At 46.0% G+C, this 24,182-nt stretch overlaps 5 protein-coding genes across 7 annotated transcripts in view; 1 reads left to right on the top strand and 4 right to left on the bottom strand.

Annotated features, from left to right (window-relative positions):
* col25a1 (collagen type XXV alpha 1 chain) overlaps window positions 1-3,111 on the bottom strand; it is a 118,926-nt gene extending 115,815 nt beyond the window's left edge. Inside the window, exons 1-2 of the mRNA XM_084002284.1 lie at window positions 2,643-3,111; window positions 2,440-2,509 (exon numbers count right to left, since the gene is read on the bottom strand). Coding sequence (XP_083858410.1) covers window positions 2,440-2,509; window positions 2,643-2,927 — 355 coding nt within the window. The 5' untranslated portion in view covers window positions 2,928-3,111. The remainder of the gene's footprint in view (window positions 1-2,439; window positions 2,510-2,642) is intronic.
* A 2,520-nt stretch (window positions 3,112-5,631) lies between these two features.
* On the top strand, window positions 5,632-7,260 carry LOC311009112 (uncharacterized protein; the record flags this gene model as incomplete). The annotated part of the gene is made up of 5 exons (XM_084003086.1): window positions 5,632-5,834; window positions 6,082-6,246; window positions 6,495-6,592; window positions 6,685-6,970; window positions 7,128-7,260. The coding sequence occupies 5 exons, from the start codon at window positions 5,632-5,634 to the stop codon at window positions 7,258-7,260; spliced, it is 885 nt and encodes a 294-aa protein (XP_083859212.1).
* Window positions 7,261-7,672: 412 nt separating this feature from the next.
* On the bottom strand, window positions 7,673-12,008 carry larp7 (La ribonucleoprotein 7, transcriptional regulator). Its single transcript, XM_084003119.1, has 13 exons — window positions 11,880-12,008; window positions 11,255-11,457; window positions 11,057-11,157; window positions 10,892-10,975; window positions 10,374-10,538; window positions 10,184-10,286; window positions 9,732-10,040; window positions 9,449-9,602; window positions 9,220-9,356; window positions 8,965-9,062; window positions 8,632-8,791; window positions 8,364-8,455; window positions 7,673-8,130 (listed from the first exon to the last, which is right to left on the bottom strand). Exons 2-13 carry the CDS (start codon window positions 11,454-11,456, stop codon window positions 8,053-8,055), a joined length of 1,683 nt encoding a protein of 560 aa, XP_083859245.1. The 5' UTR covers window position 11,457; window positions 11,880-12,008; the 3' UTR covers window positions 7,673-8,052.
* A 203-nt stretch (window positions 12,009-12,211) lies between these two features.
* LOC311008968 (NACHT, LRR and PYD domains-containing protein 3-like) lies at window positions 12,212-16,160 on the bottom strand. Of its 2 annotated transcripts, none has more exons than XM_084002932.1 (6): window positions 15,719-16,158; window positions 13,856-15,578; window positions 13,628-13,711; window positions 13,460-13,543; window positions 13,202-13,279; window positions 12,212-13,095 (listed from the first exon to the last, which is right to left on the bottom strand). In XM_084002932.1, the coding sequence occupies exons 1-6, from the start codon at window positions 16,101-16,103 to the stop codon at window positions 12,777-12,779; spliced, it is 2,673 nt and encodes an 890-aa protein (XP_083859058.1). In that variant the 5' UTR covers window positions 16,104-16,158; the 3' UTR covers window positions 12,212-12,776. The 2 variants fall into 2 exon arrangements, with proteins under 2 accessions (XP_083859058.1, XP_083859059.1); XM_084002933.1 differs by having other exon boundaries at window positions 13,070-13,121; window positions 15,719-16,160.
* A 233-nt stretch (window positions 16,161-16,393) lies between these two features.
* adamtsl3 (ADAMTS-like 3) overlaps window positions 16,394-24,182 on the bottom strand; it is a 70,386-nt gene continuing 62,597 nt past the window's right edge. For both annotated transcript variants that reach the window (XM_084003473.1, XM_084003474.1), the window contains 10 exons: window positions 22,483-22,693; window positions 22,216-22,395; window positions 21,968-22,121; window positions 20,051-21,059; window positions 19,833-19,960; window positions 19,417-19,537; window positions 19,111-19,315; window positions 18,608-18,717; window positions 18,250-18,470; window positions 16,394-18,168 (listed from right to left, as the gene is read on the bottom strand). In XM_084003473.1, the coding sequence (XP_083859599.1) occupies window positions 18,059-18,168; window positions 18,250-18,470; window positions 18,608-18,717; window positions 19,111-19,315; window positions 19,417-19,537; window positions 19,833-19,960; window positions 20,051-21,059; window positions 21,968-22,121; window positions 22,216-22,395; window positions 22,483-22,693 (2,449 nt within the window). In that variant the 3' untranslated portion in view covers window positions 16,394-18,058. The remainder of the gene's footprint in view (window positions 18,169-18,249; window positions 18,471-18,607; window positions 18,718-19,110; window positions 19,316-19,416; window positions 19,538-19,832; window positions 19,961-20,050; window positions 21,060-21,967; window positions 22,122-22,215; window positions 22,396-22,482; window positions 22,694-24,182) is intronic.

Raw genomic sequence — 24,182 nt, 5'->3', positions numbered from 1 at the left:
AACCAGCGTTGGGTCTTTTAGTCCCACACGTTACAAATTGTAGGTTTTTCTCAAGTGCACTTTTAGGTGGCTGGCTTTTTGAAGCGTGAGTTGTTGGAGAGTGTGTGTGTGTGTGTGTGTGTGTGTGTGTGTGTGTGTGTGTGTGTGTGTGTGTGTGTGTGTGTGTGTGTGTGTTTGAGGTGTCCGGGTGAGTAAACAGGGAAAGAGCAGTGCTTGCTGACTGCACATTTTATTATAGTCTCCATTAAACAACACGCCTTTGCTGGGATGTCGATCGCAGGGGAGGAGAAGGTACACACAAAAAAATATAAAATAAAGAAAAATAAAAAACTGCTGAAACACGGGTGGGTGTGACTTCAGACATGTCACACCGACTTGGTTTGATGGCTTTGCCTCTCCTCCCCTAGACCCAAGACTAACTGGACAAACGGAGACTTGAAGATGGTGCTAGAAGATGCAGCAAAGTTGCTCATGAGAGGGAAATTAATGTCCAAAACCAAACCAAGTTGTGGAGATATTTCACTCAAATCAACTTCTTAGTGGTTCCAATGGAAAAGTGAGGGAATCACCAGAGTTAGTGGACTCCCTCCTCTCAGTAGTGTGAATATCTGAAACCATCACAGTTGAATTCCTGCTCCGAGGACAGTGAACGCCCCGTACAAAGTTTCATGGCCATCGAATACTTGTTAAGATATTTCAGTCTGGACCAGAGTGGTTGACCACCCGACCGACATGCCGATGTGGCCCAGAAACCAGGGTTTTTAGCCACTCAGGAGCTTACAACAGAGCGCTAAAGTGACAGCAGCACCAGACGCTGTTAGAAATGAAAAAGAGGACACTTCATCTTCATCAACCGAGAATTACATCAGCACGAATGAAATATATATAAGAAGAAAAAACGACAGACAAACTTCCTACGATTCAGAAACGACCTATAAAATATCCCCAGAGCTGTATGGACCATTGCTCCGTCTCTGCAACCATTCCATCTTGTCTGACAGCAATAAAGTGAAGACTGTGAAAAGCACATTACAGTCCTCCCCTTCAAAAGGAAGCCACATCTGAGCCACGGGGCTGTCTTCCCAGACACACGAGTGAACCCACTTCAGCGTTCGTATGAAAGGAGATTTGGCCTGAAAACGTAACACGCCAAAGCACGAACGGTTAAAATATGAAATAAACTATAGATTCTACTGATGATATGTGTTTTTATGTAACCAAAATAATAATAACATGAAATCCCTTTGCCAGTTTCCTCGACGGAGCTCGGTGCCGCCTCGGCTTTTGGGGTCGCCGCGCTCCATTTCATACGAAATGTTTTCATTGTTTTATTCCTGCCCTTAACAGAGATGCGGTGGGAGAGGGAAATAAAAAGCAGACGTTCGATAGGGACGGAGAACAGAGAAGCAGCGTGATTGTCGAGTGTCTCATTATGCTTCATACTTCCAAGTGGCTTGTGTCTCATTAATTCAGGCATTTCCACTCCACGGATGACTCATCCGCAGTGGATAAAAAAACCCCATTTCAGCCTCGATTATGATCGATGTCATGATCGTTTTATTGTGTCGATGCGTCCCAAAAAACACAAAGGTCAGAGGTCACACAGCAGTCTAGTGAGAATACAGCATCCATGCCTCTAGGGCACGTCAGTCCTGCAGCACAGGATTCTTTCCAACACCTGGATTGTCCATCCAACCACAAGGCTACTCTGAGTGATGTCACAACCATGACCTTTCTCCAGAGGTCGCCTACAGTATGTTCGCACTTACTGGATTACATTCCCAGCTGGAGTTGACTGAGGCGGGACGGACCCCTCTGCATTACACTTTTAAGGAAAGAAAGCTGTGAAAACGTGCCGTTACACCTGCGGGATTCTTTGATATCTGATGCAAAGTCGAAAAAGAAGTCAAGGGGGAGAAAAAAAAAGAAAGCAACGTGACGCTACAGCTCAAATTGTGCAGCATCCTCTCCCCACACCGATGCACCGACCAACAGCCTGGACTCCATCCCCCCTCGAAATGATCAGAATGCTGAGCCCACAACGGAGCGGGAATAAATGTTTCCATCTACTGGCGAGAAATGTGAATTTCAACATATCTTCTAGTGGGCAGACAACAACCGCAAGTCACACAACCTCTCAGCACTTCTATGTATAGGCCGCTGTTAAATACCTTTCTTTCTGTTCGGTGTGATGGCCAGACAGCTGCCTGCATCCCTCACAGCGGAGACATCCAGGCAGCGTGTCATCGGTTTCAATGAAATAAACTTTTTTTTTTATATATATATAAAAAAGGAACCTGTTCACAAAGCTTCCATTCATTCTCACATCAAGTCTGGTCTGAGTCACAAACAGGTTTCAAATCCAGCTCACCAGCAGACAACCACATGTCCAGAATGCATTGGTGTTGGATGGAAGGATGGGGGGGTAGTTTTATTTACCTGGAGGGCAGTTGCATTCAGGTGATGCTTGCCTTGCAGTCCGAATCTTGACAAAATGTTCATAGGAGCGCTGCAATTGGAGAAGGATGCACATTTTCATTCATTTTGCACGTGATGCATTCAATGACATCAAACTACATTTACCAGAAGTAAACAAAAATGAACGAGAGCATGTGCAGGGGAGGGCAAAAAAAAAATCTTACCTGAGAGAGCAGCTCGCCCACCCGTCGCTCAATCAGCGCGTTCAAATCATCCGCGGAGTAGCCGGGGGCACGGACCGAGGCGCGCTCCCCGTCCCCGCTCTCCAAATCCACCACCCGGCCCCTGATGTCGGCCGCGTTGAGGCTCAGCAGGACGCAGAAGGCGACGGACGCCACCGAGCACAGCGACGACACGCCGCTGAGCGCCGCCGCCCGGCAGCGTTGCCGCTTCGCCGCCACTTTCTCCATTTTCTCCACGCACTCGGACGCTCCTCTCGCGGACTCCATTCAAGCTGCGACTGCTAAACACACACGCGCGCGCGTCGTCGGGAGCAAACTGGCATCTGGCGCGGAGTCACGAATTGTGTGGCGCACACACCGTTGTGCGCGTGGCTTGTCTTGTCTGCAGGCGTTCACGCACACTGACTTTTTGTGTGTGTGTGTGTGTGTGTGTGTGTGCGTGCGTGTGTGTGTGTGTGTGGTGGCAGAGATGCGCTCCAGCCAAGACCCGTGAAACTGATGGGCTCCTGCAAAACTTGTTGCACAGTAGTCTCTCTGCTGCGGAAGAAATTGCTCTTCTGCACAATAAAGTAGAAAGAGAGGCTGGTGGTGGTGGTAGGGGGGGGTGGGGGGTGGGGGGTGGAGGCTGCGCGCGTGCAGCAGAGACAGCGTTTACCAGTCGGGAGTTTTTCCACGGCGCAGGCACGCGCCCCCCTCCTCATCACGCCAACAACACGCCTCCAATCTGCCCTGACTGATTAACATAATTTATTGACCCGCGCCCTCTTCGCTCGCTACTAGTTGACACGGAGCGCAGCTGCGCTTCTATTCTTGTCACATCTCCAGATTTTACGGAACGGCACGCTGCGTAAAGTGGCACATTCGCGTTGTAAGGCAAGGGAACAGAGAGAAGTCGTGGAATAATTGCATTGTTTAAACTTGAAGGGTGTCTTGGCGACGTTATTGTTTTGGGCGTGTTTTTTGGATGGGGTGGCGCCGCGTAAAAACGCACGACAATCTTAAAAGCGGAGGTCTGGGTTTGATAGAAGCACTCACGATGCTGTGCGAGGAAAGAAAAGAGAACTTCTTATTGATCGCTTGTGTTCAATGGAGAGCCACGGAGCCCCGCAGCGCTATAGGGATGCTGGTTGTCTGCACCGTTTTATGCCTCAAATCCTGGGAAGATGTTATTTAATATATATGTTTCATGGATTTGGTTAAAGTACACACATCATCAGCGGTTCACATTGCAGTATAGTGACACAAACATGGGAATGGGGGTAAAAAAAAAAGAAAAAAAATCCCTGCAGGTTCCAATCTTACAAACTGACAGATGTGGAGAATAATTCTAAATATTTTTGTTGCCCTCTAATCCATTCATAACCAAAGCAGTTTGTCCGGACTGCACGATGGCTTCCATCAGTACAACAAGTGTTCCCCGCTCTCGATGCACCAGAAGGCATTTTGATTCAATGTGCAGACTTGAGCTATAATTAATGAACCGCACTATCGGCGTCTATCCCTCATTCACCAGATCCAAGACGCCAAAGTGGATTTTTTGAGGGACGCTGAATGGAGAAGTCATTTTTCATGTGCAGTCAGAAATGTTTAATGGGAAAGGACTTCAAATATCCATAAACCTCCCCAGACTCAAGACTTCTTCTTCCAAGGTTCCTCAGCTCTCAGAGAGAATGAAGGACTTGAGTTATCACTGTGGATGTTACTTGTTGAACAAGCAGTTCTGTCTTTTATGTTCCCAAATAATATATAATAAATAACTTAAAGTGCCATCATGCCATCTAACATGGGTCATGTGTATTATGCCGTTGCAGAGGCAATGCACTCCTAAAGCACTTTAAATGCACTAGTTTGCAGTGGCAGCACTACTGAAGTAGTTTTATTGCATAATCTGCAGAGTGCAAAACCTATTCTCATAACTCTTCATGCGACGAGGGAAGAATCCAGGAGATTTGGAGATGATGAATGCACACAGGTGATTCTCATTATTTCACCCACTTAGGCCTCTTCAGGTGAAAGACTTGCTTGATTAAACATCTCCATCTCACTCTGTGTGGATGTGCAAAGCCTCTATGAAAAAACTACAGATGGCGTGTTCCACTTTGACTGTGTTTATTGTGTGAATGTGACCCTGATGTGCAGGTGCTTTGAACAGGTTATTCATCAAGGTCTCAGTCCCCAAGTGCTATTTTCACAGTTCATTCCCTCCGTTTGTTCAGCTGTGCTGCTACATAATTAGTCAACTCGTTTGCGAGGTTAATGTGTGAGGATTTCTCCCTGCAGCTGAAAATGAGGCTCGCTGGTATCTTTCGACACAAAACTCCTGTCACATTGTTTATATTCCTGTTCTGTTTGTGCTGTGTCATGCTTCGAGCAATTAAACATATATATTGTCATATAATATATGGTTTAACTATATTCTCATCTGTTCCTAGATTGCTATAAAAGTTTTGTTCCAATGTTCCAATATAATGTGGAGCTGATGGTCCCTTATAGGTTTTTTTAAAAACGCTTTGGTGCCATCTAGTGGACAAACACAGCATCGCCCTTGCTGTTTTATTTAACGTGTGGTTACTGAAATCCATGACATCATCCGTGTGCGAAAACAGTAGTTCACGAGGTCAGTTTCCCTGTCACTTGTCACGTGACTGTGTTGGCCCACGTGCTTATTTCCTCTCTCCCTCTATTTTTTTTTTTTTTTTTTTTTGGGCATGACTACAAAGTGACAGATGGAGGAGTCCTGTGACTCAGTGACGTTGCAAATACCCACAACCCAACCGCACTTTCCATGTCGAGCAAAAATAATAATAATAATAAAAAATAATACAACATAATCGCGCAGAGGCTTATCGACTACTTTGTATATTTTTAAAACGCGGTTGCCACTCTGCGTTACATTTGGAGCGCTCATTACGCGCCAAAAAGCGCATCATCACTCGCAGCGTCGTCGCCTCGACAACCGTCCTGCATCGCAATGATCCGCCGTGCATCCCATGTTCCTGCGATCAATAATTCACATGTAGGCCTGCAGAAGCAGAAGCAGCAGAAGCAGCGCGCTGTCACAGAGCAGGACTCCAACTCCGGACCGGGACGCACCAAAGCAAAGAGCGTGGCGGGGTGCAGCGCCGGGAAAACGATGATGCAGCAAAACGTCAACCAACAAACCACAGCTATGAGGTGAGGAGGGGGTGATCTATTTATAGTGGTGTATTTGTGAAGAAGCGTTTTGGTTTCATGAAGAAAACACAAAGTACTAGCTTGTATTGTTTTTTTTCAAAATTGCCTTTTGTTTCCAATATTATGTGACTTGGAGTTTAAGGATTTTTGAATCCTTACAAACATGTTGGTTGCTAAGTGACATGGACTATTTAAACATGTTTGCATTCATTTTACTTATGTGTTTAAATGCCTTGTCGTCGTCCAGGAAACCGTCTGGCCCTCAAAGAGCCCAGAAACGGGCCCCCATGACCACCGAGTACCGGGAGAGTTTCCTTCCACCAAGCTGCCACAAGGTTATCACCACCACGTCACGAGAGAAAGGCCCTTACCACGCTCTCAAAGGGACGTGCTACGACGTCACCACACTACAGTAAGATTGATCTCTTCTGTTTAAGTGAAAGTAAGCCGACAAAGTGACTCTCACCTTTGAGGCCTTATGCTCCTGGTCAATAGTCTACGATGCAGTGCAGCTGGTTCTCATCCGACCTGGCTGCCACATTACCAGGTGTGGTGGTGAAAGTCATTCTGGGAAATGTTTAAGTAGGTTAGCGCTTTATTTATAGAGCAGAGGGGGAATTTGATGGGATTGAAATCCTGTGTGTATAATTGACCTTTCAGATCGTTCTACGTGACCCACAAATGTATAAAACGTCCCCCGAAGCCCCAGAAGCCGTCTCAGACACCCAAGGATGAGGACTACAAATCGGTTTACCAAAGTAAGCATTTTGAACAGTTGGGGTCATCCTTTGCAGGAATATCAAAAACACATCCTGATTCAAATTCAAACTCGCTCGTCTCTTATTTTCAGGTGATTTCCAGGCGTGGAAAGGAAACAAGTGCCAGCCTTATAATCAGGTGGACCGCTTGAGCGTCCACGAAGGATTAGTCGGTCCCTCCAACGAAGGTCGCAGCAAGAAAACGTCCATTCCAGTTCCCTCTGAACCAGTCCCACTGGTGCAAAAACCAAAACCTTTTGAACAGGTCACCAGCTACAGGTGTGACTTTGTGGCCCATCCGGTGCAGCCCCGGACCCGCAGCCAGAAGCCTGTGTGTGACACCCGGGGTCTGATATCAGGGCCAGTTGGGTCCCCGAAGCAAACGGTGGCTTGGGAGAGGAACCAAGAACGTTTCGATGAATCCAGCGTTATCTTGAGCAATTCAAGAGTTGGTCTCTTGAAAACCAAGTTGCCCAACCAAGTCCACCAATCCCAGATCACGACGGCTTCTTTTCCACAACTCCTAAACCTGCAGAGAGCCACAAAACAACCTGAACGCCGCCAAGCCTTTGTCGTACGTCCAGAAAGACCACAGGCTGGAATTCCAGTTGCAACGCCACCAAGAACGCAGCATTTTCCAGCTTGGGACACGTGTCCCCTGGGACTGAAGAATCCAGGATGTGCTGGACCAAGTCTTTGGACAGAGGAGCGACCAATTAATCAGCTGCATGACTTCCAGCAGAACCTAAGCTCTCCTGGAGTCCAGGCTCAGGTGGTACCTTTAAAGCAATAAGTGTAATAAAAGAGCACTGAGATTATGTAACAGCAGTTATTTTTATGCCGTTAAGCATCCCGCTGATAGTCCTCAGCACAGTTGTGTAACCTACTTAACAAGACCTCTTACGGTACCTTTGGGAAAACACGTTTCACACGTTAGACAGCCAAATGTGGTCCGTCACAACAATAAATGACTGCTGGGTAATTAAAATGGGAGGGAAACATCTGCTATCCGGTGACCAGTTTGACTTTTCATCTGGGCTCCAGCTAAAAATATCAGTTTATGAAAAGCACAACCAAACATTAAATACTGTAATTATCAAAGAATGAAATGTTTTAATTAAAAAACAAACAAAAAGGCAAATATCCTCACAAGGAATTCCATGACTCGCCTGCGTATTAACTGGGGGAACTTTCAAATAAAAACATATTTACAGAATTTACAGAACCTTTCTTAAAAAAAAAAAAATGTTGCTCAACTGTCTAAATTCATAGCAACATTAAATTGGGCGCATATCCACATTATATAGGGCGCTCCAGTACAAACAAATAAGGGGACGTTTTAACTTGTTTTCAAGTATTCGTTCAGTTCAGTTCCAGCTAAGTACACATCGACAACTGTCCCCTTAAAATGGCGTCGTGTAAAGTCCACGTAGTTAAACGCGTGGTTGTTTCAGCAGCCGTCAGTCTTCCTGGAAACGGATGTGCTTATTAGCCTCCCTGGCCCGGGCAAGGATGATTTTTTCCGCTTTGGAAATGAGCTGAAGTGTGACAAGAAAATGAGAAATTAGTGATAGTTAATAAAACAAGACGTTGTCACTTTTAACTGTATGTGACCGTGCTTTAAACAAAGTTATTCCAGAGTTTAGTCCTTATCCACATATCCAAAAATGGACAGCATGAACTGCAATCCCAAATATGAATCCTTTGAAACAGCATTAATACAAGAACACAAATAATCATATGACACTAAGAATCTAACGGGTGAGCTCACCTTCTCCGTGCCTCGCTTCTTTTCCCTCGGACGATTCAGCTTGACTTGGCGGTCCACGAGGATCTTCTGCCAGTACCTTTGTTCATGGTCACCTTTTAATTGAATGGAGGGTAATGACGTCCACATTATTTACTCACGACTCACAATTCAATCAACCACTCTTCAGAAACCTTTTGAAATCAATCATCAATTATGAAAAACCGTCTCAGTCTGCTTTCATTCAAACACAAGTAAATCTGCCTTGAAAGGAGGAAATCAACATTAGTACCTGTGAGAATCTCCAGCTTCCAGCTGTGCTGTTTCTGGAGCTCTGCTCCGGCATCGCCGACGGCTTTGGCGTCTTCCGGGGTGTGGAAGCGGATGTAACCCTCAGAATCTCCTTCCAGGGTGTCAATGTACGCTACTGGGGATATTTTACACAGAGCATCCTGCACAGAAGACAGAAATATGCATGGGAATTATTTAAAAAATGCATGAAATGTGCACATTAGATGATGAAGTAACAGCCGTGACTTGAATGTTTCAACAAGAAAAGCAGCTTCGTTTGGGAATTTTCTTCATGAAATTGATAAGCAAATATAAATAATGAGTGATAACGGACCTTAACGAACTTCCTCTCTGGCAGCGGCTTGTTGTCGGTAATCTTCACGATGACACCACTGATAAACTTAGGGCCTTGATTGGTGTCTTTCTTCTCGGCTGGAAGACAGAAACCCACAAACCAACATTATTGCATTAAACACAACTGAAGCACATATTCTGTGAGATGTTAAAAACATATCTTTACCACCAGAAAAGACTAATGGTAGCTAAAGTTCCAGGATGAGTACTCTTGATTTCCAGCATCCACTCTTACCGTCTTGAGGAGCCTTCTCTGTCTCCATCACACTCTTGTTCTTCTTGACATCGATCTTATTGATGCACTTCTTCAGGGACTTCATGCTGCGCTTCTGCAAGGTCAGATACTCATCCTTCAACTCCAGCCACTGTTTCCTTCAAAGAGAAACAACGTCCATGAGTGTAAGTGCTGCTTATTGGTTCATTTTTGTCACCACATTAAAAAAAAAAGGGATGTGCGATCTTACTTTGCTAGAACCCGGAGTGGGATGACTTCTTCGCCGATTTTCAGTTTCTCCTTGTGTTTCTTTTTTCTCTTCCTCTTGGCTTTGAGCGTTGAATCATCTCTGTTTTCTTTCCCTTCCTCAACACCTCTCTCGGTGTCACTTTTAGTGGGAGAACCTAAAAAAAAAAAAAGAGGAATAACAGTCATTTACTCGTGGTTTTTCTTGCTGCAGAAACTCTTCGTCATATTTTCGTAATGAGAAAACAAAAAAGGATGTTTTTATCATGACATGTTGATTCACTTACTCCTCTTTGTTACATCTTTCTCCTCCTCTCCCGCGTCACTTTCACTCCTCTTCCTCATCTTAGACGGTACATCACTATCCGACCCGTCGGCCGTCTGTGACCGTCGCCTCTTTTTCTCCGACAGTTTGTCCTGTGTCTTCTGAGTGCCGGCGGCGTGCGATTCAAAATCCCCCGCTGACGAGTGCTTCCTCTTCTGCTGCGACGACTCTGCTTCCATCGCCTCCTCTTTGGGGTCTTCAGAAGGAGCCTGTAATGTGGCGCCTTCTTTCTTCTTCTTCTTTTTTCGTTTTTTCTTCTCCTCTTCTTCACCTGTCGCACATGAGTGTCGAGACACGGGGATCAACACGGCAGCCTTTTTCTTGATAATGCCAGCATGAGATTTCTCATGATGAGTCAGTAATTTTAGGTTTATAGGTAGAGCAACATAAGAAGTGCATTTGAATGACTTGTACCTGAGGGTGGATTGTCCAGTGGCAGAGGGAGGACCTTCCCACTTCTGGTCTTGGGGAAAATCCCTGGCTTCCTGCGAGCATCTTCAGGGGGGTTGTTCAGCATCTGTTCCAAAGATGGAAAATATCAAACACTGGGCTGACTGACGTATCACATGTGTCAGGAAGCGGTGAAGTATAAATGAGTTATCACCTCTATTGCTTTCTGTGCTTGCTCCACGGTCTCAAACTCTATAAAGGCAAAACCCTTGGGGTCGCCAGTAGACTTGTATCTTGGGATGCTGATATAAACCACATTCCCGCATTTTGAGAACACCCTCTCGATCCAGCTGTGCGTCACAGCCTTGGGCAAAAGTTCCTTGTAAATGAAAAAAGAAAGAAAGAACACAATTTATTATTTCATGATTCAATAGTAATACATATTGTATATAAAATATGTCAGTCTTCCTGCAGAAACGAGTTTTATGTGTGGTTTATTTCCTATTCTGGGGAAAGAGCAATCTTTATTTCAATGGAATTGTATTGCTAGGCAACAGCTCATGTCCGTGTTTACTTCCTGTCAGCTGATATCATTCACATACACTGCACCAGGAAATACGCTGGGACATATTTGTTTATGTTTGCAACAGTGAAATTATGTCATTTCTATAAATGTAGTCCATACGTATGTGTGAAAATCAAATTAAAATAAGAACATAAAACTCTTCGTACCACGTAGACTGTGCGGTCGTCAACGTCATTCGGTATGTCGCCAATCGGATGCTGGCGCCTTATTTTATTTCCCTCCAGGTTGACCTGAAAGTCAAGTTTAAATTCAAGTTATTAACACATATTTCAAAGGAAATCATAAAAAAAAAAATATTCACTTCCCAGTACCTCGACAACGGATGAATTTTTCACCGCTCTGGCGATCAGCTTGCAGTCGTTTGTCAGCTTCTTCATCCGATTGAAGCTCGCCAACACAGATATGTCGACGTCTAAAAACAAATGACAAAAGACAAAATCACACATATTCATGTCAAAACGTGCACTACATGACCCAATAACTGCAGTGTGTTGTTTACAGCCCCTTACATCCATCGTCTGACTCGTCCATGATTTTTTTGAGAAAGCGGTCCTTGTGGAGGTTCACGTCTCCAAACCAGAAGTCCACTTGCTTCCTCACATCTCCCAGCAGCTGTTTGACACGATACCTCTTCTTCTTCTCCATCTCCTTGTTCTTGCTGCTGGTTTCTGCTTTCGCGGCATCACCAGCTCCTCTCTCGGTGTCCATCATCCTGTGGGCGAGACAGCAACGCTTTTAAAATAGCAAACCAAAGAAGCTTAACTGCGTCCATTAAGTCGTGTTCACAATTGTTATAAGCACCGTGAAAGAAACCTTCATCCATCCACAATTCAATGGCGAACACGCCTCTTGAATAGTATCAACAAATTAATAATATTAACGCCAGTTAGCAGCAGTTAAAACACAGTTAGCTTCACATTTAGCATCTCTTAATTACGTTAGCGGAGTCCACTAAGCTAGCAAATCAAGTAGCTAGCTATCGCTAACGTTACCTTAGCAAACAGTTGTTGAAGTTTCGTGTCAGTTCGCGGGTAGTGAGATATTCAAAACGCTGAGGTCATGCCCACTGGGTTTCAAAACACGTCGACTGTTTAACGAACATTCATTTGGCATAATAACATGTATAAAACTCACCTAAATGAAGACGAGGGGTCCCTCTAGTTTGACGCCCTGCACATACAAAAACAACTGAAAGCGGGTTAGCTCGCTAGCTAACTTGATAGGAACGGTTTACTTCGTTCGGTGAGATGTCGCAGAATAAACTCGTCACATCATAAGCAGGGCAAGCCGTTTCCGGTATAGAACTCCAAAATAAAACGAGATGATGGCGTTCTATGCGTTTCATGTTTCAACATTTTATTGACAATGTGCACACGTTACAATAAATCCGATCAGATTTGGTGTAAACATTTTTTTTTTAAAGATACAAAAAGATACATACATTGCATACATTGCATACATTGCATTGCATATAACGGAATACAAGGAGTAACATTGACAATCGAAAATCAAAATAAATAGAAAACGGATTAATATCTAATAAGATTAAGTATATCCATACAACTTTTTAAATAGCTTACATAAATAGTGTACAATAAAAACAGTGTTTCACTTGTGACATAGTTTGTGCTTTTATTTGGAAAAGGAACATCATTAATGTACGTAGAACCGCTGCAGCACAGTCGCTACTGACGTTTTTGTCTGCAAAGCAGTGCTTTAACTCACTTCGGCCAAATTCTTTAAGATTTTTACCATCTTGTTCTGACTTTGACGACACGCAAGGTACGTAGATGTACTGTTCAGCTCTCTATATCTATCATACTTATATATATTTTACGGCACGAGCACACGTGGCCGGTTAGCTCAGTTGGTTAGAGCGTGGTGCTAATAACGCCAAGGTCGCGGGTTCGATCCCCGTACGGGCCAAGACTACTTTTTCCCTTTTTTGTCTCATAAAACACATTCAACGTCAAACAATTTAACGGTATTTTCTAGCTTATAGTTTAGAGGCGAGTGTAGTTCCTCTGTCTGTCAGAAGTTCAAAATGCTCTCAAACTTTTTCAGCTTCCTGCACATGTTGTCCTCAGTGCAGCACTCAATCCTGTCCTTGATGAGCTGTGCTAGTTGCCTGTAGAAAGTCTTCGCCCACTGGGCTTCTAAGCAGTGGACTGATGTGTTGCAAACTTTGTGGAGTACCTTCACTAACTTCTCATTGCTGCTGACCTCACACCTTCTGAACACCCATTCCCCCCACGCTTCCCAGATACTGTCCTCTGTGAAGTTTACAGTCACGCTTTCTTGGGTACAAAAGGACTCTGCGTCTGTGTCAGTCAGGTCATTCCATATGGCTCTGTATGAAAAGGGAATCAGCCGAAGCTTTAGAAAACTTATATTGTTGAGACATGGATTAGTATTATTTGTTAAAAGTCTCTTCTAAAAGTATCAGACAGACTTACACAACTTTATTCAGAGGGCTTGGTATTAAGTCACTGAGTGAGAGCAGCCCTTTGTAGCTCACCCGGTTTCCCTCCATCCTGTGAAAGCACATAGGTAAGCAGAATAGCATTAATTTAAACATTAAGTTTATTGGAGTGGTGATAAAAGGACATTGCGTCATTGTTTTAAATTCAGACAGGCACAATTCTGGAAAGACTCATTTCCCCCAAAATATATCATGTGTCATATTTGTAATATCCATTGCATGAGTTTCTTACCACAATTCCTCAAGCTTCTTTTTCACCCGTATTGCACCAGAAAGGGCAAATAGTTCCTCATCACCAATGTCTGACCATCCAATTCTAAAAGGGGAAGTGAAACAGTCTGGGTGATTATTATCCACTTTGTGCTTGTAATCTTTTTTATAAAACAAATTGACACCTTACCCTAGATGGGTTATGTTTTCTGACACTTGCAGCACACCAGCAATGACCTGAGCTTTGTTCATATCGAGGTTGTTTTCTCCAAGCCTTCAAAATAAAACAGTGGAGTTAGTGCATAAGATATACTATATATTCCTCAACCTGGACACTTTGCTTCTTGCCACATGCAGAGCGATGTGCGTTACAAACTTGTAAAAAATAATATAAAGGAAAGTTTTACCTGGAACTCACCAAAGTCTGTTACATCTGAGCAACAGGGGCTGAATATCTCTGAGTGCCTCGCAGCTGACTCCAGTCCCCGTCAGATCCAGCTCCCATATGTTGCCCTTTGTAAGGTTTAAGAAGTACTTGATGGCATTGTAATCCATTTGGGAGAGCGTTTCATCACTAACATTAACTTGCAGCTTCTTTGGTCGTACAGCGAGTGCTAAAGAGGGATCCTGCTGCTCAAACAGGCAGTGCAAATTGTTTAGGATACGGCCCCCATTCTCACAGAGCATTGTAAGCTCTCTGATGATCATCTGACGGAAGTCGTCCACTTTGTCTTTTTGGCAACACAGCCCCACCTGCCTCGCTAGGAGGCTAGAGTTGCGTTCGGAGAGGATTCCAGACAGGAAGCGCTTGAAGAGGTCCAAATGTCCATTGTTGGACCCCTCCTCGGGACTTGTGGTTTGCTGCAGTGCATCGGGTAAAGGGTGATCCGTCACCGCGCAGTAAACTGCAGCGAAGAACTCCTGAACAGTGAGGTGAGCGAAGGAGTAAACTTCCTCGGTGCAGCCGGGCTGCTGCGCCACCGTCTTGTCGAGAAAGGTGCTAACAAGGCTGCATCCCTCCAACGCCGCGACGTCATGGTCGCTGCTGTAGAACAGAGTCTGGTGCTCCATCAGTTTTTGGAAGGCAAGTCGACCCAGCTTCAGCACGATATCGGACAGCGGCTGGGGGGCCCCCGCTTTTTGCTCCTGGTGAAATGTTTTGGCCCTTGTTTGAGTGTGCGAGCGGAGCAAGGCCACCAGGTACTGCACGTAAATGTCCGTCATAGTCTTGGGGCCCTCGCCACAAAGCTCTTTGCTCTCTTTGAGGATGCAGCACACGATGTAGCAAAACGCAGGTATGTAGCACAGCGTCAGCATCAGCTCATTCGCCGATACCACTGCGAACATGCGGTCGGCGACGGCGGGGTCCTGGAAATAACGCGAGAAGAAGTCCTGGACCTCGACCAAGGAGAAGCCAGCGATGAGCACGAAGCGGTCAACGCAACCCACAGGGATGTGGTTGACGGCTGCTGGTCGACTCGTGAGCATGACGGAGGCGTTGGGGAGCAGTTCGCCTTGCATCAGACTCCCAAAGACCTCTACCACCTCCGCGTCTTCGTCCACCTCGGTCACAAATGCGTCTACGTCACAGCTCCCGCAGTGTCTGAACTCGTCGAAGCCATCCAAGATGATCAGCAGTTTGTCGTCGTTCGCCAGAATGGTATCCAGCTCCTTAGCCAGGTGCCTGTTCTTACGCAAGATCAGCTCCCGGAAGTTCGTAGGCTTGTCGATCAGATTCAGGTCTCTGAAGGTCATGTGTATGATGAAGTCGAATCCGTGGTGGTCCCTGTTGCCCCCGAAATCGAACAGCATCTTCTGCACCAGGATGGTCTTTCCGATGCCGGCCACCCCCGACACCAGAACCTTCTTGACCGGACGGTTTCCACTCGCGCTCGAAAACAGGTCGGACGGTGCGATCCTCCTGTGCACCGCGGACTTCTGCTGCATCGAGAGTCTCTTTTGTCCGAACGTCAGCACCTCGTGTCTCTTCATCTCCAAGCCCTGGTGGCCGTCAGCCAACAACAGATTGACGTAGTGTTTGGAAAACAGGATTTTCTCTCCGTGTCGAGTGTTGTAGAAGAGCATGCTCTCGCTCCGCCGCGCGAGGACATCTTTGTGCTTTCGTTTGACTTTGATATACTCTGCATGAGGAGATAAGATGAATGTAACATCGCTTAAACACCTTGTACTGTATGTACTATTCATATGAATAATGCTACCACAATTGTTTAAATCATGAGTCACCTTAAGGGTGCGAATCTCTGTGGTTTTAATTGCATACCTACGGACTGAGTCTGATCTGCGTTGCCATCTCTGGATCGCGTCTGTGCCTCTTGCTGATGACTGCTAATTGAGAGGAAAAACTCAGCCGCCTCCTCGCCTTTACACCCCAGGATATCCAACACCGCTCTCACTCTCGCCCGGGGCCCCAACTGACACAACACCTCCTCACGGTCGTCACGAGTGAACACTTCCCGACTTACTAAGGTTTCCAGCAGAGAGTCGATCCGTCCTTCCAGCTCATCGACGAGGGAAACTCGCAGGGCCGCGAGTGCTGCCAAGCAAGAATTGCAACCATCCTTTTCCACCATCCCTAATCTGGAATAATCCTCAACGCAAATCATCCGCTCATGGTGCCAATTTGAATCGCAGCAACTGCCCCTCATGGTTTAGAGGGACCCTGTGAATGCACGTCCCTCTTCGGGAGCCAAGAAGAGGAAAAGAGAGCCGCATGTCATAAAGAGAGGAAGAGGAAGTGCTCGTCTCTGTGACTAAATTGTTTCTATGATGAGTTGAGGGCAGAGGCTTGAATATCTAGTTCTTCTGGTTCGCGGTTGAACCTATAACAGGTTTTTATTTTCCGCAGTGCAGTGAGAGAGTTGAAATTAATAATTCAGTGTCGATCCACTTTAATACAACACAAATTTAAGCACTTTGCAGCCAGAACAACGACAAATGGATTATAAAAGGAATGTATTTTGTTTTATTCAAAATGATAAACCAGGCATGAGCAGAAAGCAACACTTCAGTTCACCAGCAGAGGGTCCCCATTGCATGCACATGAAATACCAAAATAAAAACAAACAAAAAAAAACTGTAGGGAAATGAATACTTAAAACCCACCCCTGTAATTATTTACAAAAACTATGCACAAGAACACGCATGGAAATAAATAGATAAAAGGACAAAACAAATATCTACATAACTTAAGAGCATAAGTAATATGTTAATCATGTTTTCCTTTCTCAAAGTCAAATAATCACATCTAGAAAGGCCAAGTTATTTGTGTTGCACTTGATGATGAAAGGGGAACTTATAACTGACGTGACATCAAAAGTGCAAACCCTGCCTGTGTGGCAAACATATGGTACATAAAGACGACGTTCATAAAGTTCCCTATTTTTAACCAATATTCAAATTAAACCCAAAGTTCATATTTACACGTTTCCCCTAACATGGCACACTAAAGCTCACCTCATGTTTAAATGTCACAAAGTGGTTAAGGGACATTTGAACAGATATCTTTCCACAAAAAAAATCACAAAATATATATATAAACAATGTAACTTTACAACCTAAAAGAGAACTCTACAAGCCATGCTCTTAACAAAGACTTGGATGAGTTGAGTGCAAAATAAGTTTGTTTGTTTGTTTCCAAAATGGACTTGCTTCAGTCATACACCTCCATAGTGCAACCCACGCAAGATAACTCTTTATCACGTCCTACTTTTTTATTCGACCACCAATGCAGTTAAAATGCCCGCATTCCTAATTCTTCTCCTCTTCAATCGACCGACCGTAACATGCTAAATTACCCAAAATGATAGCAAAGATTGTGATCTATTTCCCACCCAATGCACTGAATATCATTTATCAGATATTAGGCATTAATATGCAGCGTTATGCTGTGAGTTTACCCATACCTCCATAATAAAAGCTCATTTAGCATCAACTATTTATCAACACTGTTTTGGAGACTGTTGCATTAAAGACAAACACACAACTATCCAGTGGTTATCAAGAGCTCAGGGGTCTACCCACAATACTGGGTATGAAGTCAATCAATAAAAAAAAAGTATATTTCTTACATATGTATGTGTTATTAGCGAAATTGCATGGTAATGTGCACCGTATTGAAGTGATTTTGCTACAACAGAACATGGCGGTGCAGCACCTTTGTTCCATTCTTTTTAGGAAAAAACCCTGAAACTACACCAGAAACCAACATGGACAGGTCATTCTTTATGAGTTCCCCTTTTATGGAACCATGCGGTCACCACAAGTTTCTATGCTTCACAGTGGACAGTCACCACTTGTTATATTTGCATAATTTAGGAAAGCTTCACTTTTTTTGTTTTTAAGAAGTAAAACTGAAACCAGGTCACACAAGTCAAACCTCACGCACGATTTCTTTGAGGGGAAAAGTAGATCACGACCACGCATGGTATGACCATCCAAACATTCTTCCACACTCTGGAATCCCCGACCAAGACTGATCGTTGAGGACAGCGGGGGGGGTTTAAGGATGGGGCATAGAGGTTTCAAGTCTCTGTTGGCCGTCCGAGCATCTTCCCTGACCTATCCAGGTCGTCCATGGCCCTCGTCTTACGCACCCCCCGCCTCAGGTGTTCTGGCAGGAATGGCAGCAGCGGCTCTTAAACTGGGGCAGCGGACAAAGCTCCAGCTGTCGAACCTTCTCGCAGTACCGCGTGCTGTCTCGACACTCCCCCGCTGGAAAACACACACTTTATGGTTTACGACACATACTTACTTACGGAAACTAGCCGTGTTACCCCCATTTTATTTCCTCACCTCTGCCACAGGACAGAATATTACACCGCTGCCAGCTGGGAGGGCGAGGCCTCCACATGCAGTGATGTTCACGCGCTGCCTTTCCCGTTCGGCGGTGGAGGCAGGTCACCTGGCGTGACTGGAAACCGTGGCGTCCGCAGGTGGCGGTGCACTGCGTCCACGGCCCGACACGCCAGTGAAGGGCACACGCCTCTGTGGAGCAGTTCTTCAGGAGGCTGGGCCTGCAAATGCAAACCCGTATAAGGAAAAGGGACGGAAATATGACAGAAATGCTCAGATTTTTTCTAACGAATCACCAGGCATCACTCCACCTTTTATTGTACATCTTCATAGACCATATTGCGATATCTGTATTTACCTCTGGAGTCCACTGCACATCCTGTAGGGGACTTTGGTGGCATTTGTGTCTTGGCAGTAAACATGACGTTGCTGTGTGGCCAAACTGGGACCCACACATTCACCATGACACTGAAAACAGGACATTCAATCAGTGTTACAAATACATTTCAAGCCTCCCCATGCTCATTGAAGTTTTAAATCCAAACTATGTCTCACAATACTTCCGTGTGTGCGTCAGGGTGGGGAATTATCCAAAAACTATGGGGAAAGATTTATCACAGAACAAAAAGGGTGTCTTCCCCAACGACAACAACTATTTGGCTCATCATAAATAAGGAAGTATTTGCAGGGTGCTTCCCCTTAATTAGTTTGAAACACAAATATGCAATAAAAGTACTGGTAATTCCCCAGTCACAAAAAACGACCTGATATTAACTGACATGCAGCTTATGAAGGGAATTTTGCAAACAGCCTTGACACGGTCCGTGTGGACGTGTCGGAGGTGAAGGGAAGTGGACTCACGGCTCCCCAGTGGGTAGTGGCCCATCTGGCACATGGCAGCAGGCTGCATAGCCTGGTGTCAGAAGGTCTCCTCCCCGTCCCAAGGCAGTGCTGGCTCTCCATCTCCCTCCATCTGCCCTCAGGGCCCTTCATGCAGCGGACGCTCCTTGTCTGGGACCCGCCTCCACAACTGGCTGAACACGGCGACCAAGGATCCACTCGCCACCTAAGCAAGGACAAGAACAATAAAGTGTTTTTTTTAATTGGGCCCTGAAGTACATAAAGGAATATGTTTTATAAGAAGAACGTGTAGTAATAGCGAGGTACCTGAGGGGGCAGGCTTGTCCACGGCACTGCTCAGCTGACTGGCTGCTGTTGATCCTCTCGACGCAGATGGGGCCGTTTGCCCCCATGTCATTACCTTGGACACAGTTTCGTCCTTTGCCACCTGAAAAATACAACAAACTATATTTGTGTGGTCTTGAATACTGCAGAAATCAAAAGAAGAGAGACACAAATGTAAGCTGCAGTGGTTTTAATGGCTCAGTGAGGTTTATAGACCACAACTCAACAACAAATACACCACCATTTTTTATGAACTGTTTTACACCTCCTCACTGCTCTCACCACAAGTCATCAACAACAGGCCTTTTCGGCAATCGGCTAACATCTAGAAATGAAGCTCTGAACGTTTGGACAATCATTATTCACAGAATGTTTATTTCTGTCTTTTTGGTTCTTACCTGTAATCCGCAACCAAGATGACAGAGACATAAATCCGTGGCGGTTCCTGGCAGTGCAGGTGTACAGACCCTCATCCACCTTGCTCGGAGACTGGATCCTCAGCGAGCCGGTGGACAACAGGCCTACTCTGCCAACACAAAGGCAAACACTGAATCAGCCACTTTTCTACAACAAAAACTGCAGTTTCACACAAAATAGCACATTAAAGGGTTCTAACCTGCTGTTGTAATGCAACTCTTTCCCATTCTTTGTCCACGTGAGGGCCGGCTCAGGGTTCCCCAGCGCCTCACACCTCAGCTCCAAATTCCCAATGGCTTTCTGCAGCGAAACCGGCACTCCCACGTGAACCGTCATTTCGGATGCCGGCGGCACCGCTCCGACCTTCCTGGGTCGCTGGATTATCACCGGGCTCCTCGGCCGGGACGCGTGGGCTTTAATCTTGGGTTTGTAAAGGAGCGGCTCCTGCGTGGAGGATTCTGCACTTTCCGGGGGATGAAGAGTGGACTCGTTGGTTTCCCCTTGTGTCACGGTGAGCTCACTGAGCAACTGTGCGATGAGCTGCTCCCCCCACGGCCCCCCGAGGCCTTCTGCGAGGCTGTGCACGACCTCGTCCAGCCTGTGGGTGTCAGCGATGAGCACGAGCTGGCTCGACAGCTCCGAGCTCGCTCTCTCGTCCTCCGGGGTTGAGCGGTTCTTCTCACCGGAGTTAGTTTTATCAGGGTCTTTGTCATCCTGGAGGGAGCCTTTGAGCTCAAGCAAATGCTCCACAATGTTGTCGTACTGGTTGAGGGAGACGGGCAGCTCCGGAAGCATCTCCCCATTTGAAGCCACGCCTGCATGCCCGACCTTTCGTTGTCCGCCCGGTAGGAGCCACGACTCGGGCACGGAGAGCTTCTGCTTGCTGCCGATCATCTGGAGGACAAAATGTTCTTGTGCCTGACCCGCGACGCACGTGTATATGCCGGCGTCGGACGCACGGACCTGCTGAATCTTCACGTGTCCGGAGGGCGTTATGGAGAGGTGCGGGAGGCCGACCAGTGGCTTCCCGTCCTTCAACCACCGGGTGTGACCCTTGCGGAAGTGGCGGGTCGGGCAGCGGAGCACCAGCGTCGTCCAGGGGAGCAGGTAGGCGTAGCCTCCCACTACCAACTGTAACTTTTTCCCCTTCCTCCACTGGATGTACACCTTCCTCTGGGCCAGTATGGTGGGATCAGGCTTGACAGAGTCTGTGATGAAAGTAACAGCACAGTTATATATACAAGATCTGTGTTGTGCATCCCTACACCTCTACTGATTTTGCATCCGGCGTTATATTTTGGGTGGCCGGCTGAGGGCTGAATGCTAAAGGGCCTCTCGCGGTTGCGGTGACTCACACTTTCTTAAAAAACACCTTTTATTGCCTGTTTTATACTGCCATTGACTGCCTGCCGACTCCTCACCCACTACTTTTAAAACCTCGCCGGTAAGGGGCCACAAGTGATAACACAGCTGAGTGCATTGCTGAGCCCCAGCCCACTACTCTGCGGCCGGAGACGCAGTGTGGGGGAAAACAGTTTGCCCGCTTTTATTGTGTTGGACGGCGTGTGTTTTTGCTTTAAGCTGACGGAACTACATCCACAGCTGACTGCATCGCCGCCGCTCGGCCACCGCAGTTATTCTGTGCCTTTTTATTGGGCGTCAACCAAACCCCCCCGCGCCCCAAAAAAACAGTTCTAAAGCCTAAATAAACAATGTTACGCCCGTGAGACGGAGCCGACGCGTGCGCGGACATCTGCAAAGATAAAAATGAGAGCGTGTTTGTTGTGTGAGACCGCCAGCGAGTTTGTGCTTGATTTGAAACAAAACAAAGCAGAAAAAATGAATGAATGAGCGAAACGGGAGCCAAATGAAATGAGCGAATAAAGCTAAACGGTGCATGAATGTATGTACATTTCATTCAACAGTATTAACAGTATTTATTTTTTTGTTCCCTTCTTTCTCTTCCATTCTGGCACCTTTTTCCTATTGTGGACTTTGTCTGGGGGGGTGGGTATTGGTCTTGGGGTTGTTGTGCTTTCATTGTTCTTGCTGCTCTGTAGTGTCTTCTTTCAAAAATCAATCGATACAATGTTTTTAAAAAAACGGGGTCTCTTACTGTCACAGAGCCTAAGGGAGCATGGACGTGTTCTGGTGGGTCGGGCCATCTGGGAACAGGACTCAGGGTCCACGGCCCATTGTTCCCTATCGTCCCCTTGTTTCCTGCAGACCGCCTGTAGCCTCTGAACTCCATTTCCACAAGTCACTGAACACTGGACACATAAATGCATACTTTACATATGATTACATTTTGATTTTGACCACTTTAAAAGAAAAAAAAAAGAATGTAGGTTTAGGAGAGCTTACCTGGGACCAGTTGGTTGTGACCCACTGAGCAGGGCATTCTCGACTGGCACAGGGCTGCTGGTTCGCGGGGCTCTTGGAAGGGCAAAAGGTGTCGGGCAGCTCCAGGATGCTGCCATCTGCCAACCGCTGTTTGCACAGGACTTGCCTCCTTTGAAAGCCACCGCCACAGCTCTGGGAGCACTAAACAAAACACAGAGGCGCCAAGGTTGCATTAGCAATTAGCGCTAGGCCCAGGGTGTTTTAATGGGGCAGTGAGGTTTCCTTTACCTGGCCCCAGTCACGTGGGTCCCACATGGGAGGGCAGTCGAAGCGGTTGCAGGCTTGGACCGGGTTGGGCTTGGGGTTCTGGCAGCTTTCGTCCCTCAGAACCTCGGTGCGGTTGCTGTCCCGAGAGGGCCGGTGAGCGCACGCCACAGTGCGGGTCATCAGACCGACCCCACAGGTAGCGGAGCACGAACTCCACTCCGCTGTTTCCCACCTGGGAAGTTCATCATCAAATCACATTTATCAGGTTACTTTGTTAAGTTACTTTTGAATTTTAAAGCAAGGCAGCATAACTCTTTTTTTTTACACATTTTTCTTTCGCCCAACGCCTGATTAATCACCATTTATCTTTTGTGCACCAGCATATGTAGCCCCATTATCCAATCTATAAAAGGAGGGCAGTCAGGAGGAGTTCAGCTCGAGTGCTCACTGTTTTTACTTGATCCCGCGAGAGGACGCTCTTGCAGTCTCATGAATGTGTAAATTCATGAGAGCGAATACGAGTGAAAACGAAAAAAAGAGCGATTCATGAGGCCAGATCCTGGCGAAGAAACGTTAAATCTCCCTCTGAATTTAGTGATATTTGAGAAATCCCGATAGCATAACGTCTCCATGTGAGTTTTTTTCCAATGGCATCCGTAGACCAACACATTTTCATACAGGGTGATGAATCCAGCATCAAAGCTTCTGGAGCTGGTTGGTGCTGAGGAAGATGGCAGCGATTTTACTTCGTGCTTGACAGATTGGGTGATATTTCAAAACTATTTACTCAAGGGTCCAGGGACTGAGGAGAATTGGGAATGAAGTTCCTGGACAGGTCCTATACTCAAAGCCAAATCATATGGCTGTTTCCCTTCAGAGGGAACAGTATCCAAAGAGTGTAGCTTAATATGGGAGGGCGAGGAGGCCTCAGGGAGGGAGCCGAGGGCCAAAGGAAACAAGTCCAATACAGCGTTTGTTGTGCCTGAAAACAAGACTCAAGGCCTGGAAAAACAGGCAAGGGGCAGGCTGCAAGCCTCTGGGTTCTCTGACAAGAGTGCGAGCGGGTGGAACACCGACACTGCACACGGTGTTAACTTTAACGTGTGGCCTACCGCAAAATCCACTCAAAGCTTAGCCACGAGTCAGTAAGTCAAACATCAGTCGGTATTTCACACATTGGGCGCTCGTTGTTCATCCACTGTGTTCCAAAATCGATGCCCAATGATAGTCGGACAAACTAAAAAAACTGCAAAATAATATAATTCTTAAATCAGCCTGCTTTGAAAGCAAAACTTGAAATTAACGATTTTATTCGATTTTCCCGACAAGAGTTCCTTTCAAAAGAAATAGCAACCTCTAACAGGTTGATCCCCATGAAATCCGTTGAGCACATCCATGTTCCCCAGAGGATAAATTCCTTCCATTTTCAACACCCAATTTCCTTTAGAGCCACCCTGAGGTCAAAATACGTGGGATATTGAACGCTGATAACCTGATTTCCATTAAATCTTCCAACAACATTCCTGATACCCAGAGGATAAATCTGTTTTCTGTGACATTTCTTAACGGTTAACAAGCACATTTATACTCCCCAGAAGATGAACCCTTTTTTACCCCTCTACTGTATTTTGGACACCTCATGAGATTTCTTCATGCACCATCTTAGGCATGATGTCAACTTTGCACACATAATATTTCACAGATTGCCTTTTGGTGACTCC

The sequence above is a fragment of the Eutrigla gurnardus genome (assembly GCF_963514095.1).
Source record: "Eutrigla gurnardus genome assembly, chromosome: 23".
NCBI classification, from domain to species: domain Eukaryota; kingdom Metazoa; phylum Chordata; class Actinopteri; order Perciformes; family Triglidae; genus Eutrigla; species Eutrigla gurnardus.
Note: the sequence above shows the minus strand (reverse complement) of the source record. Positions and strands in the feature narration are given on the sequence as shown.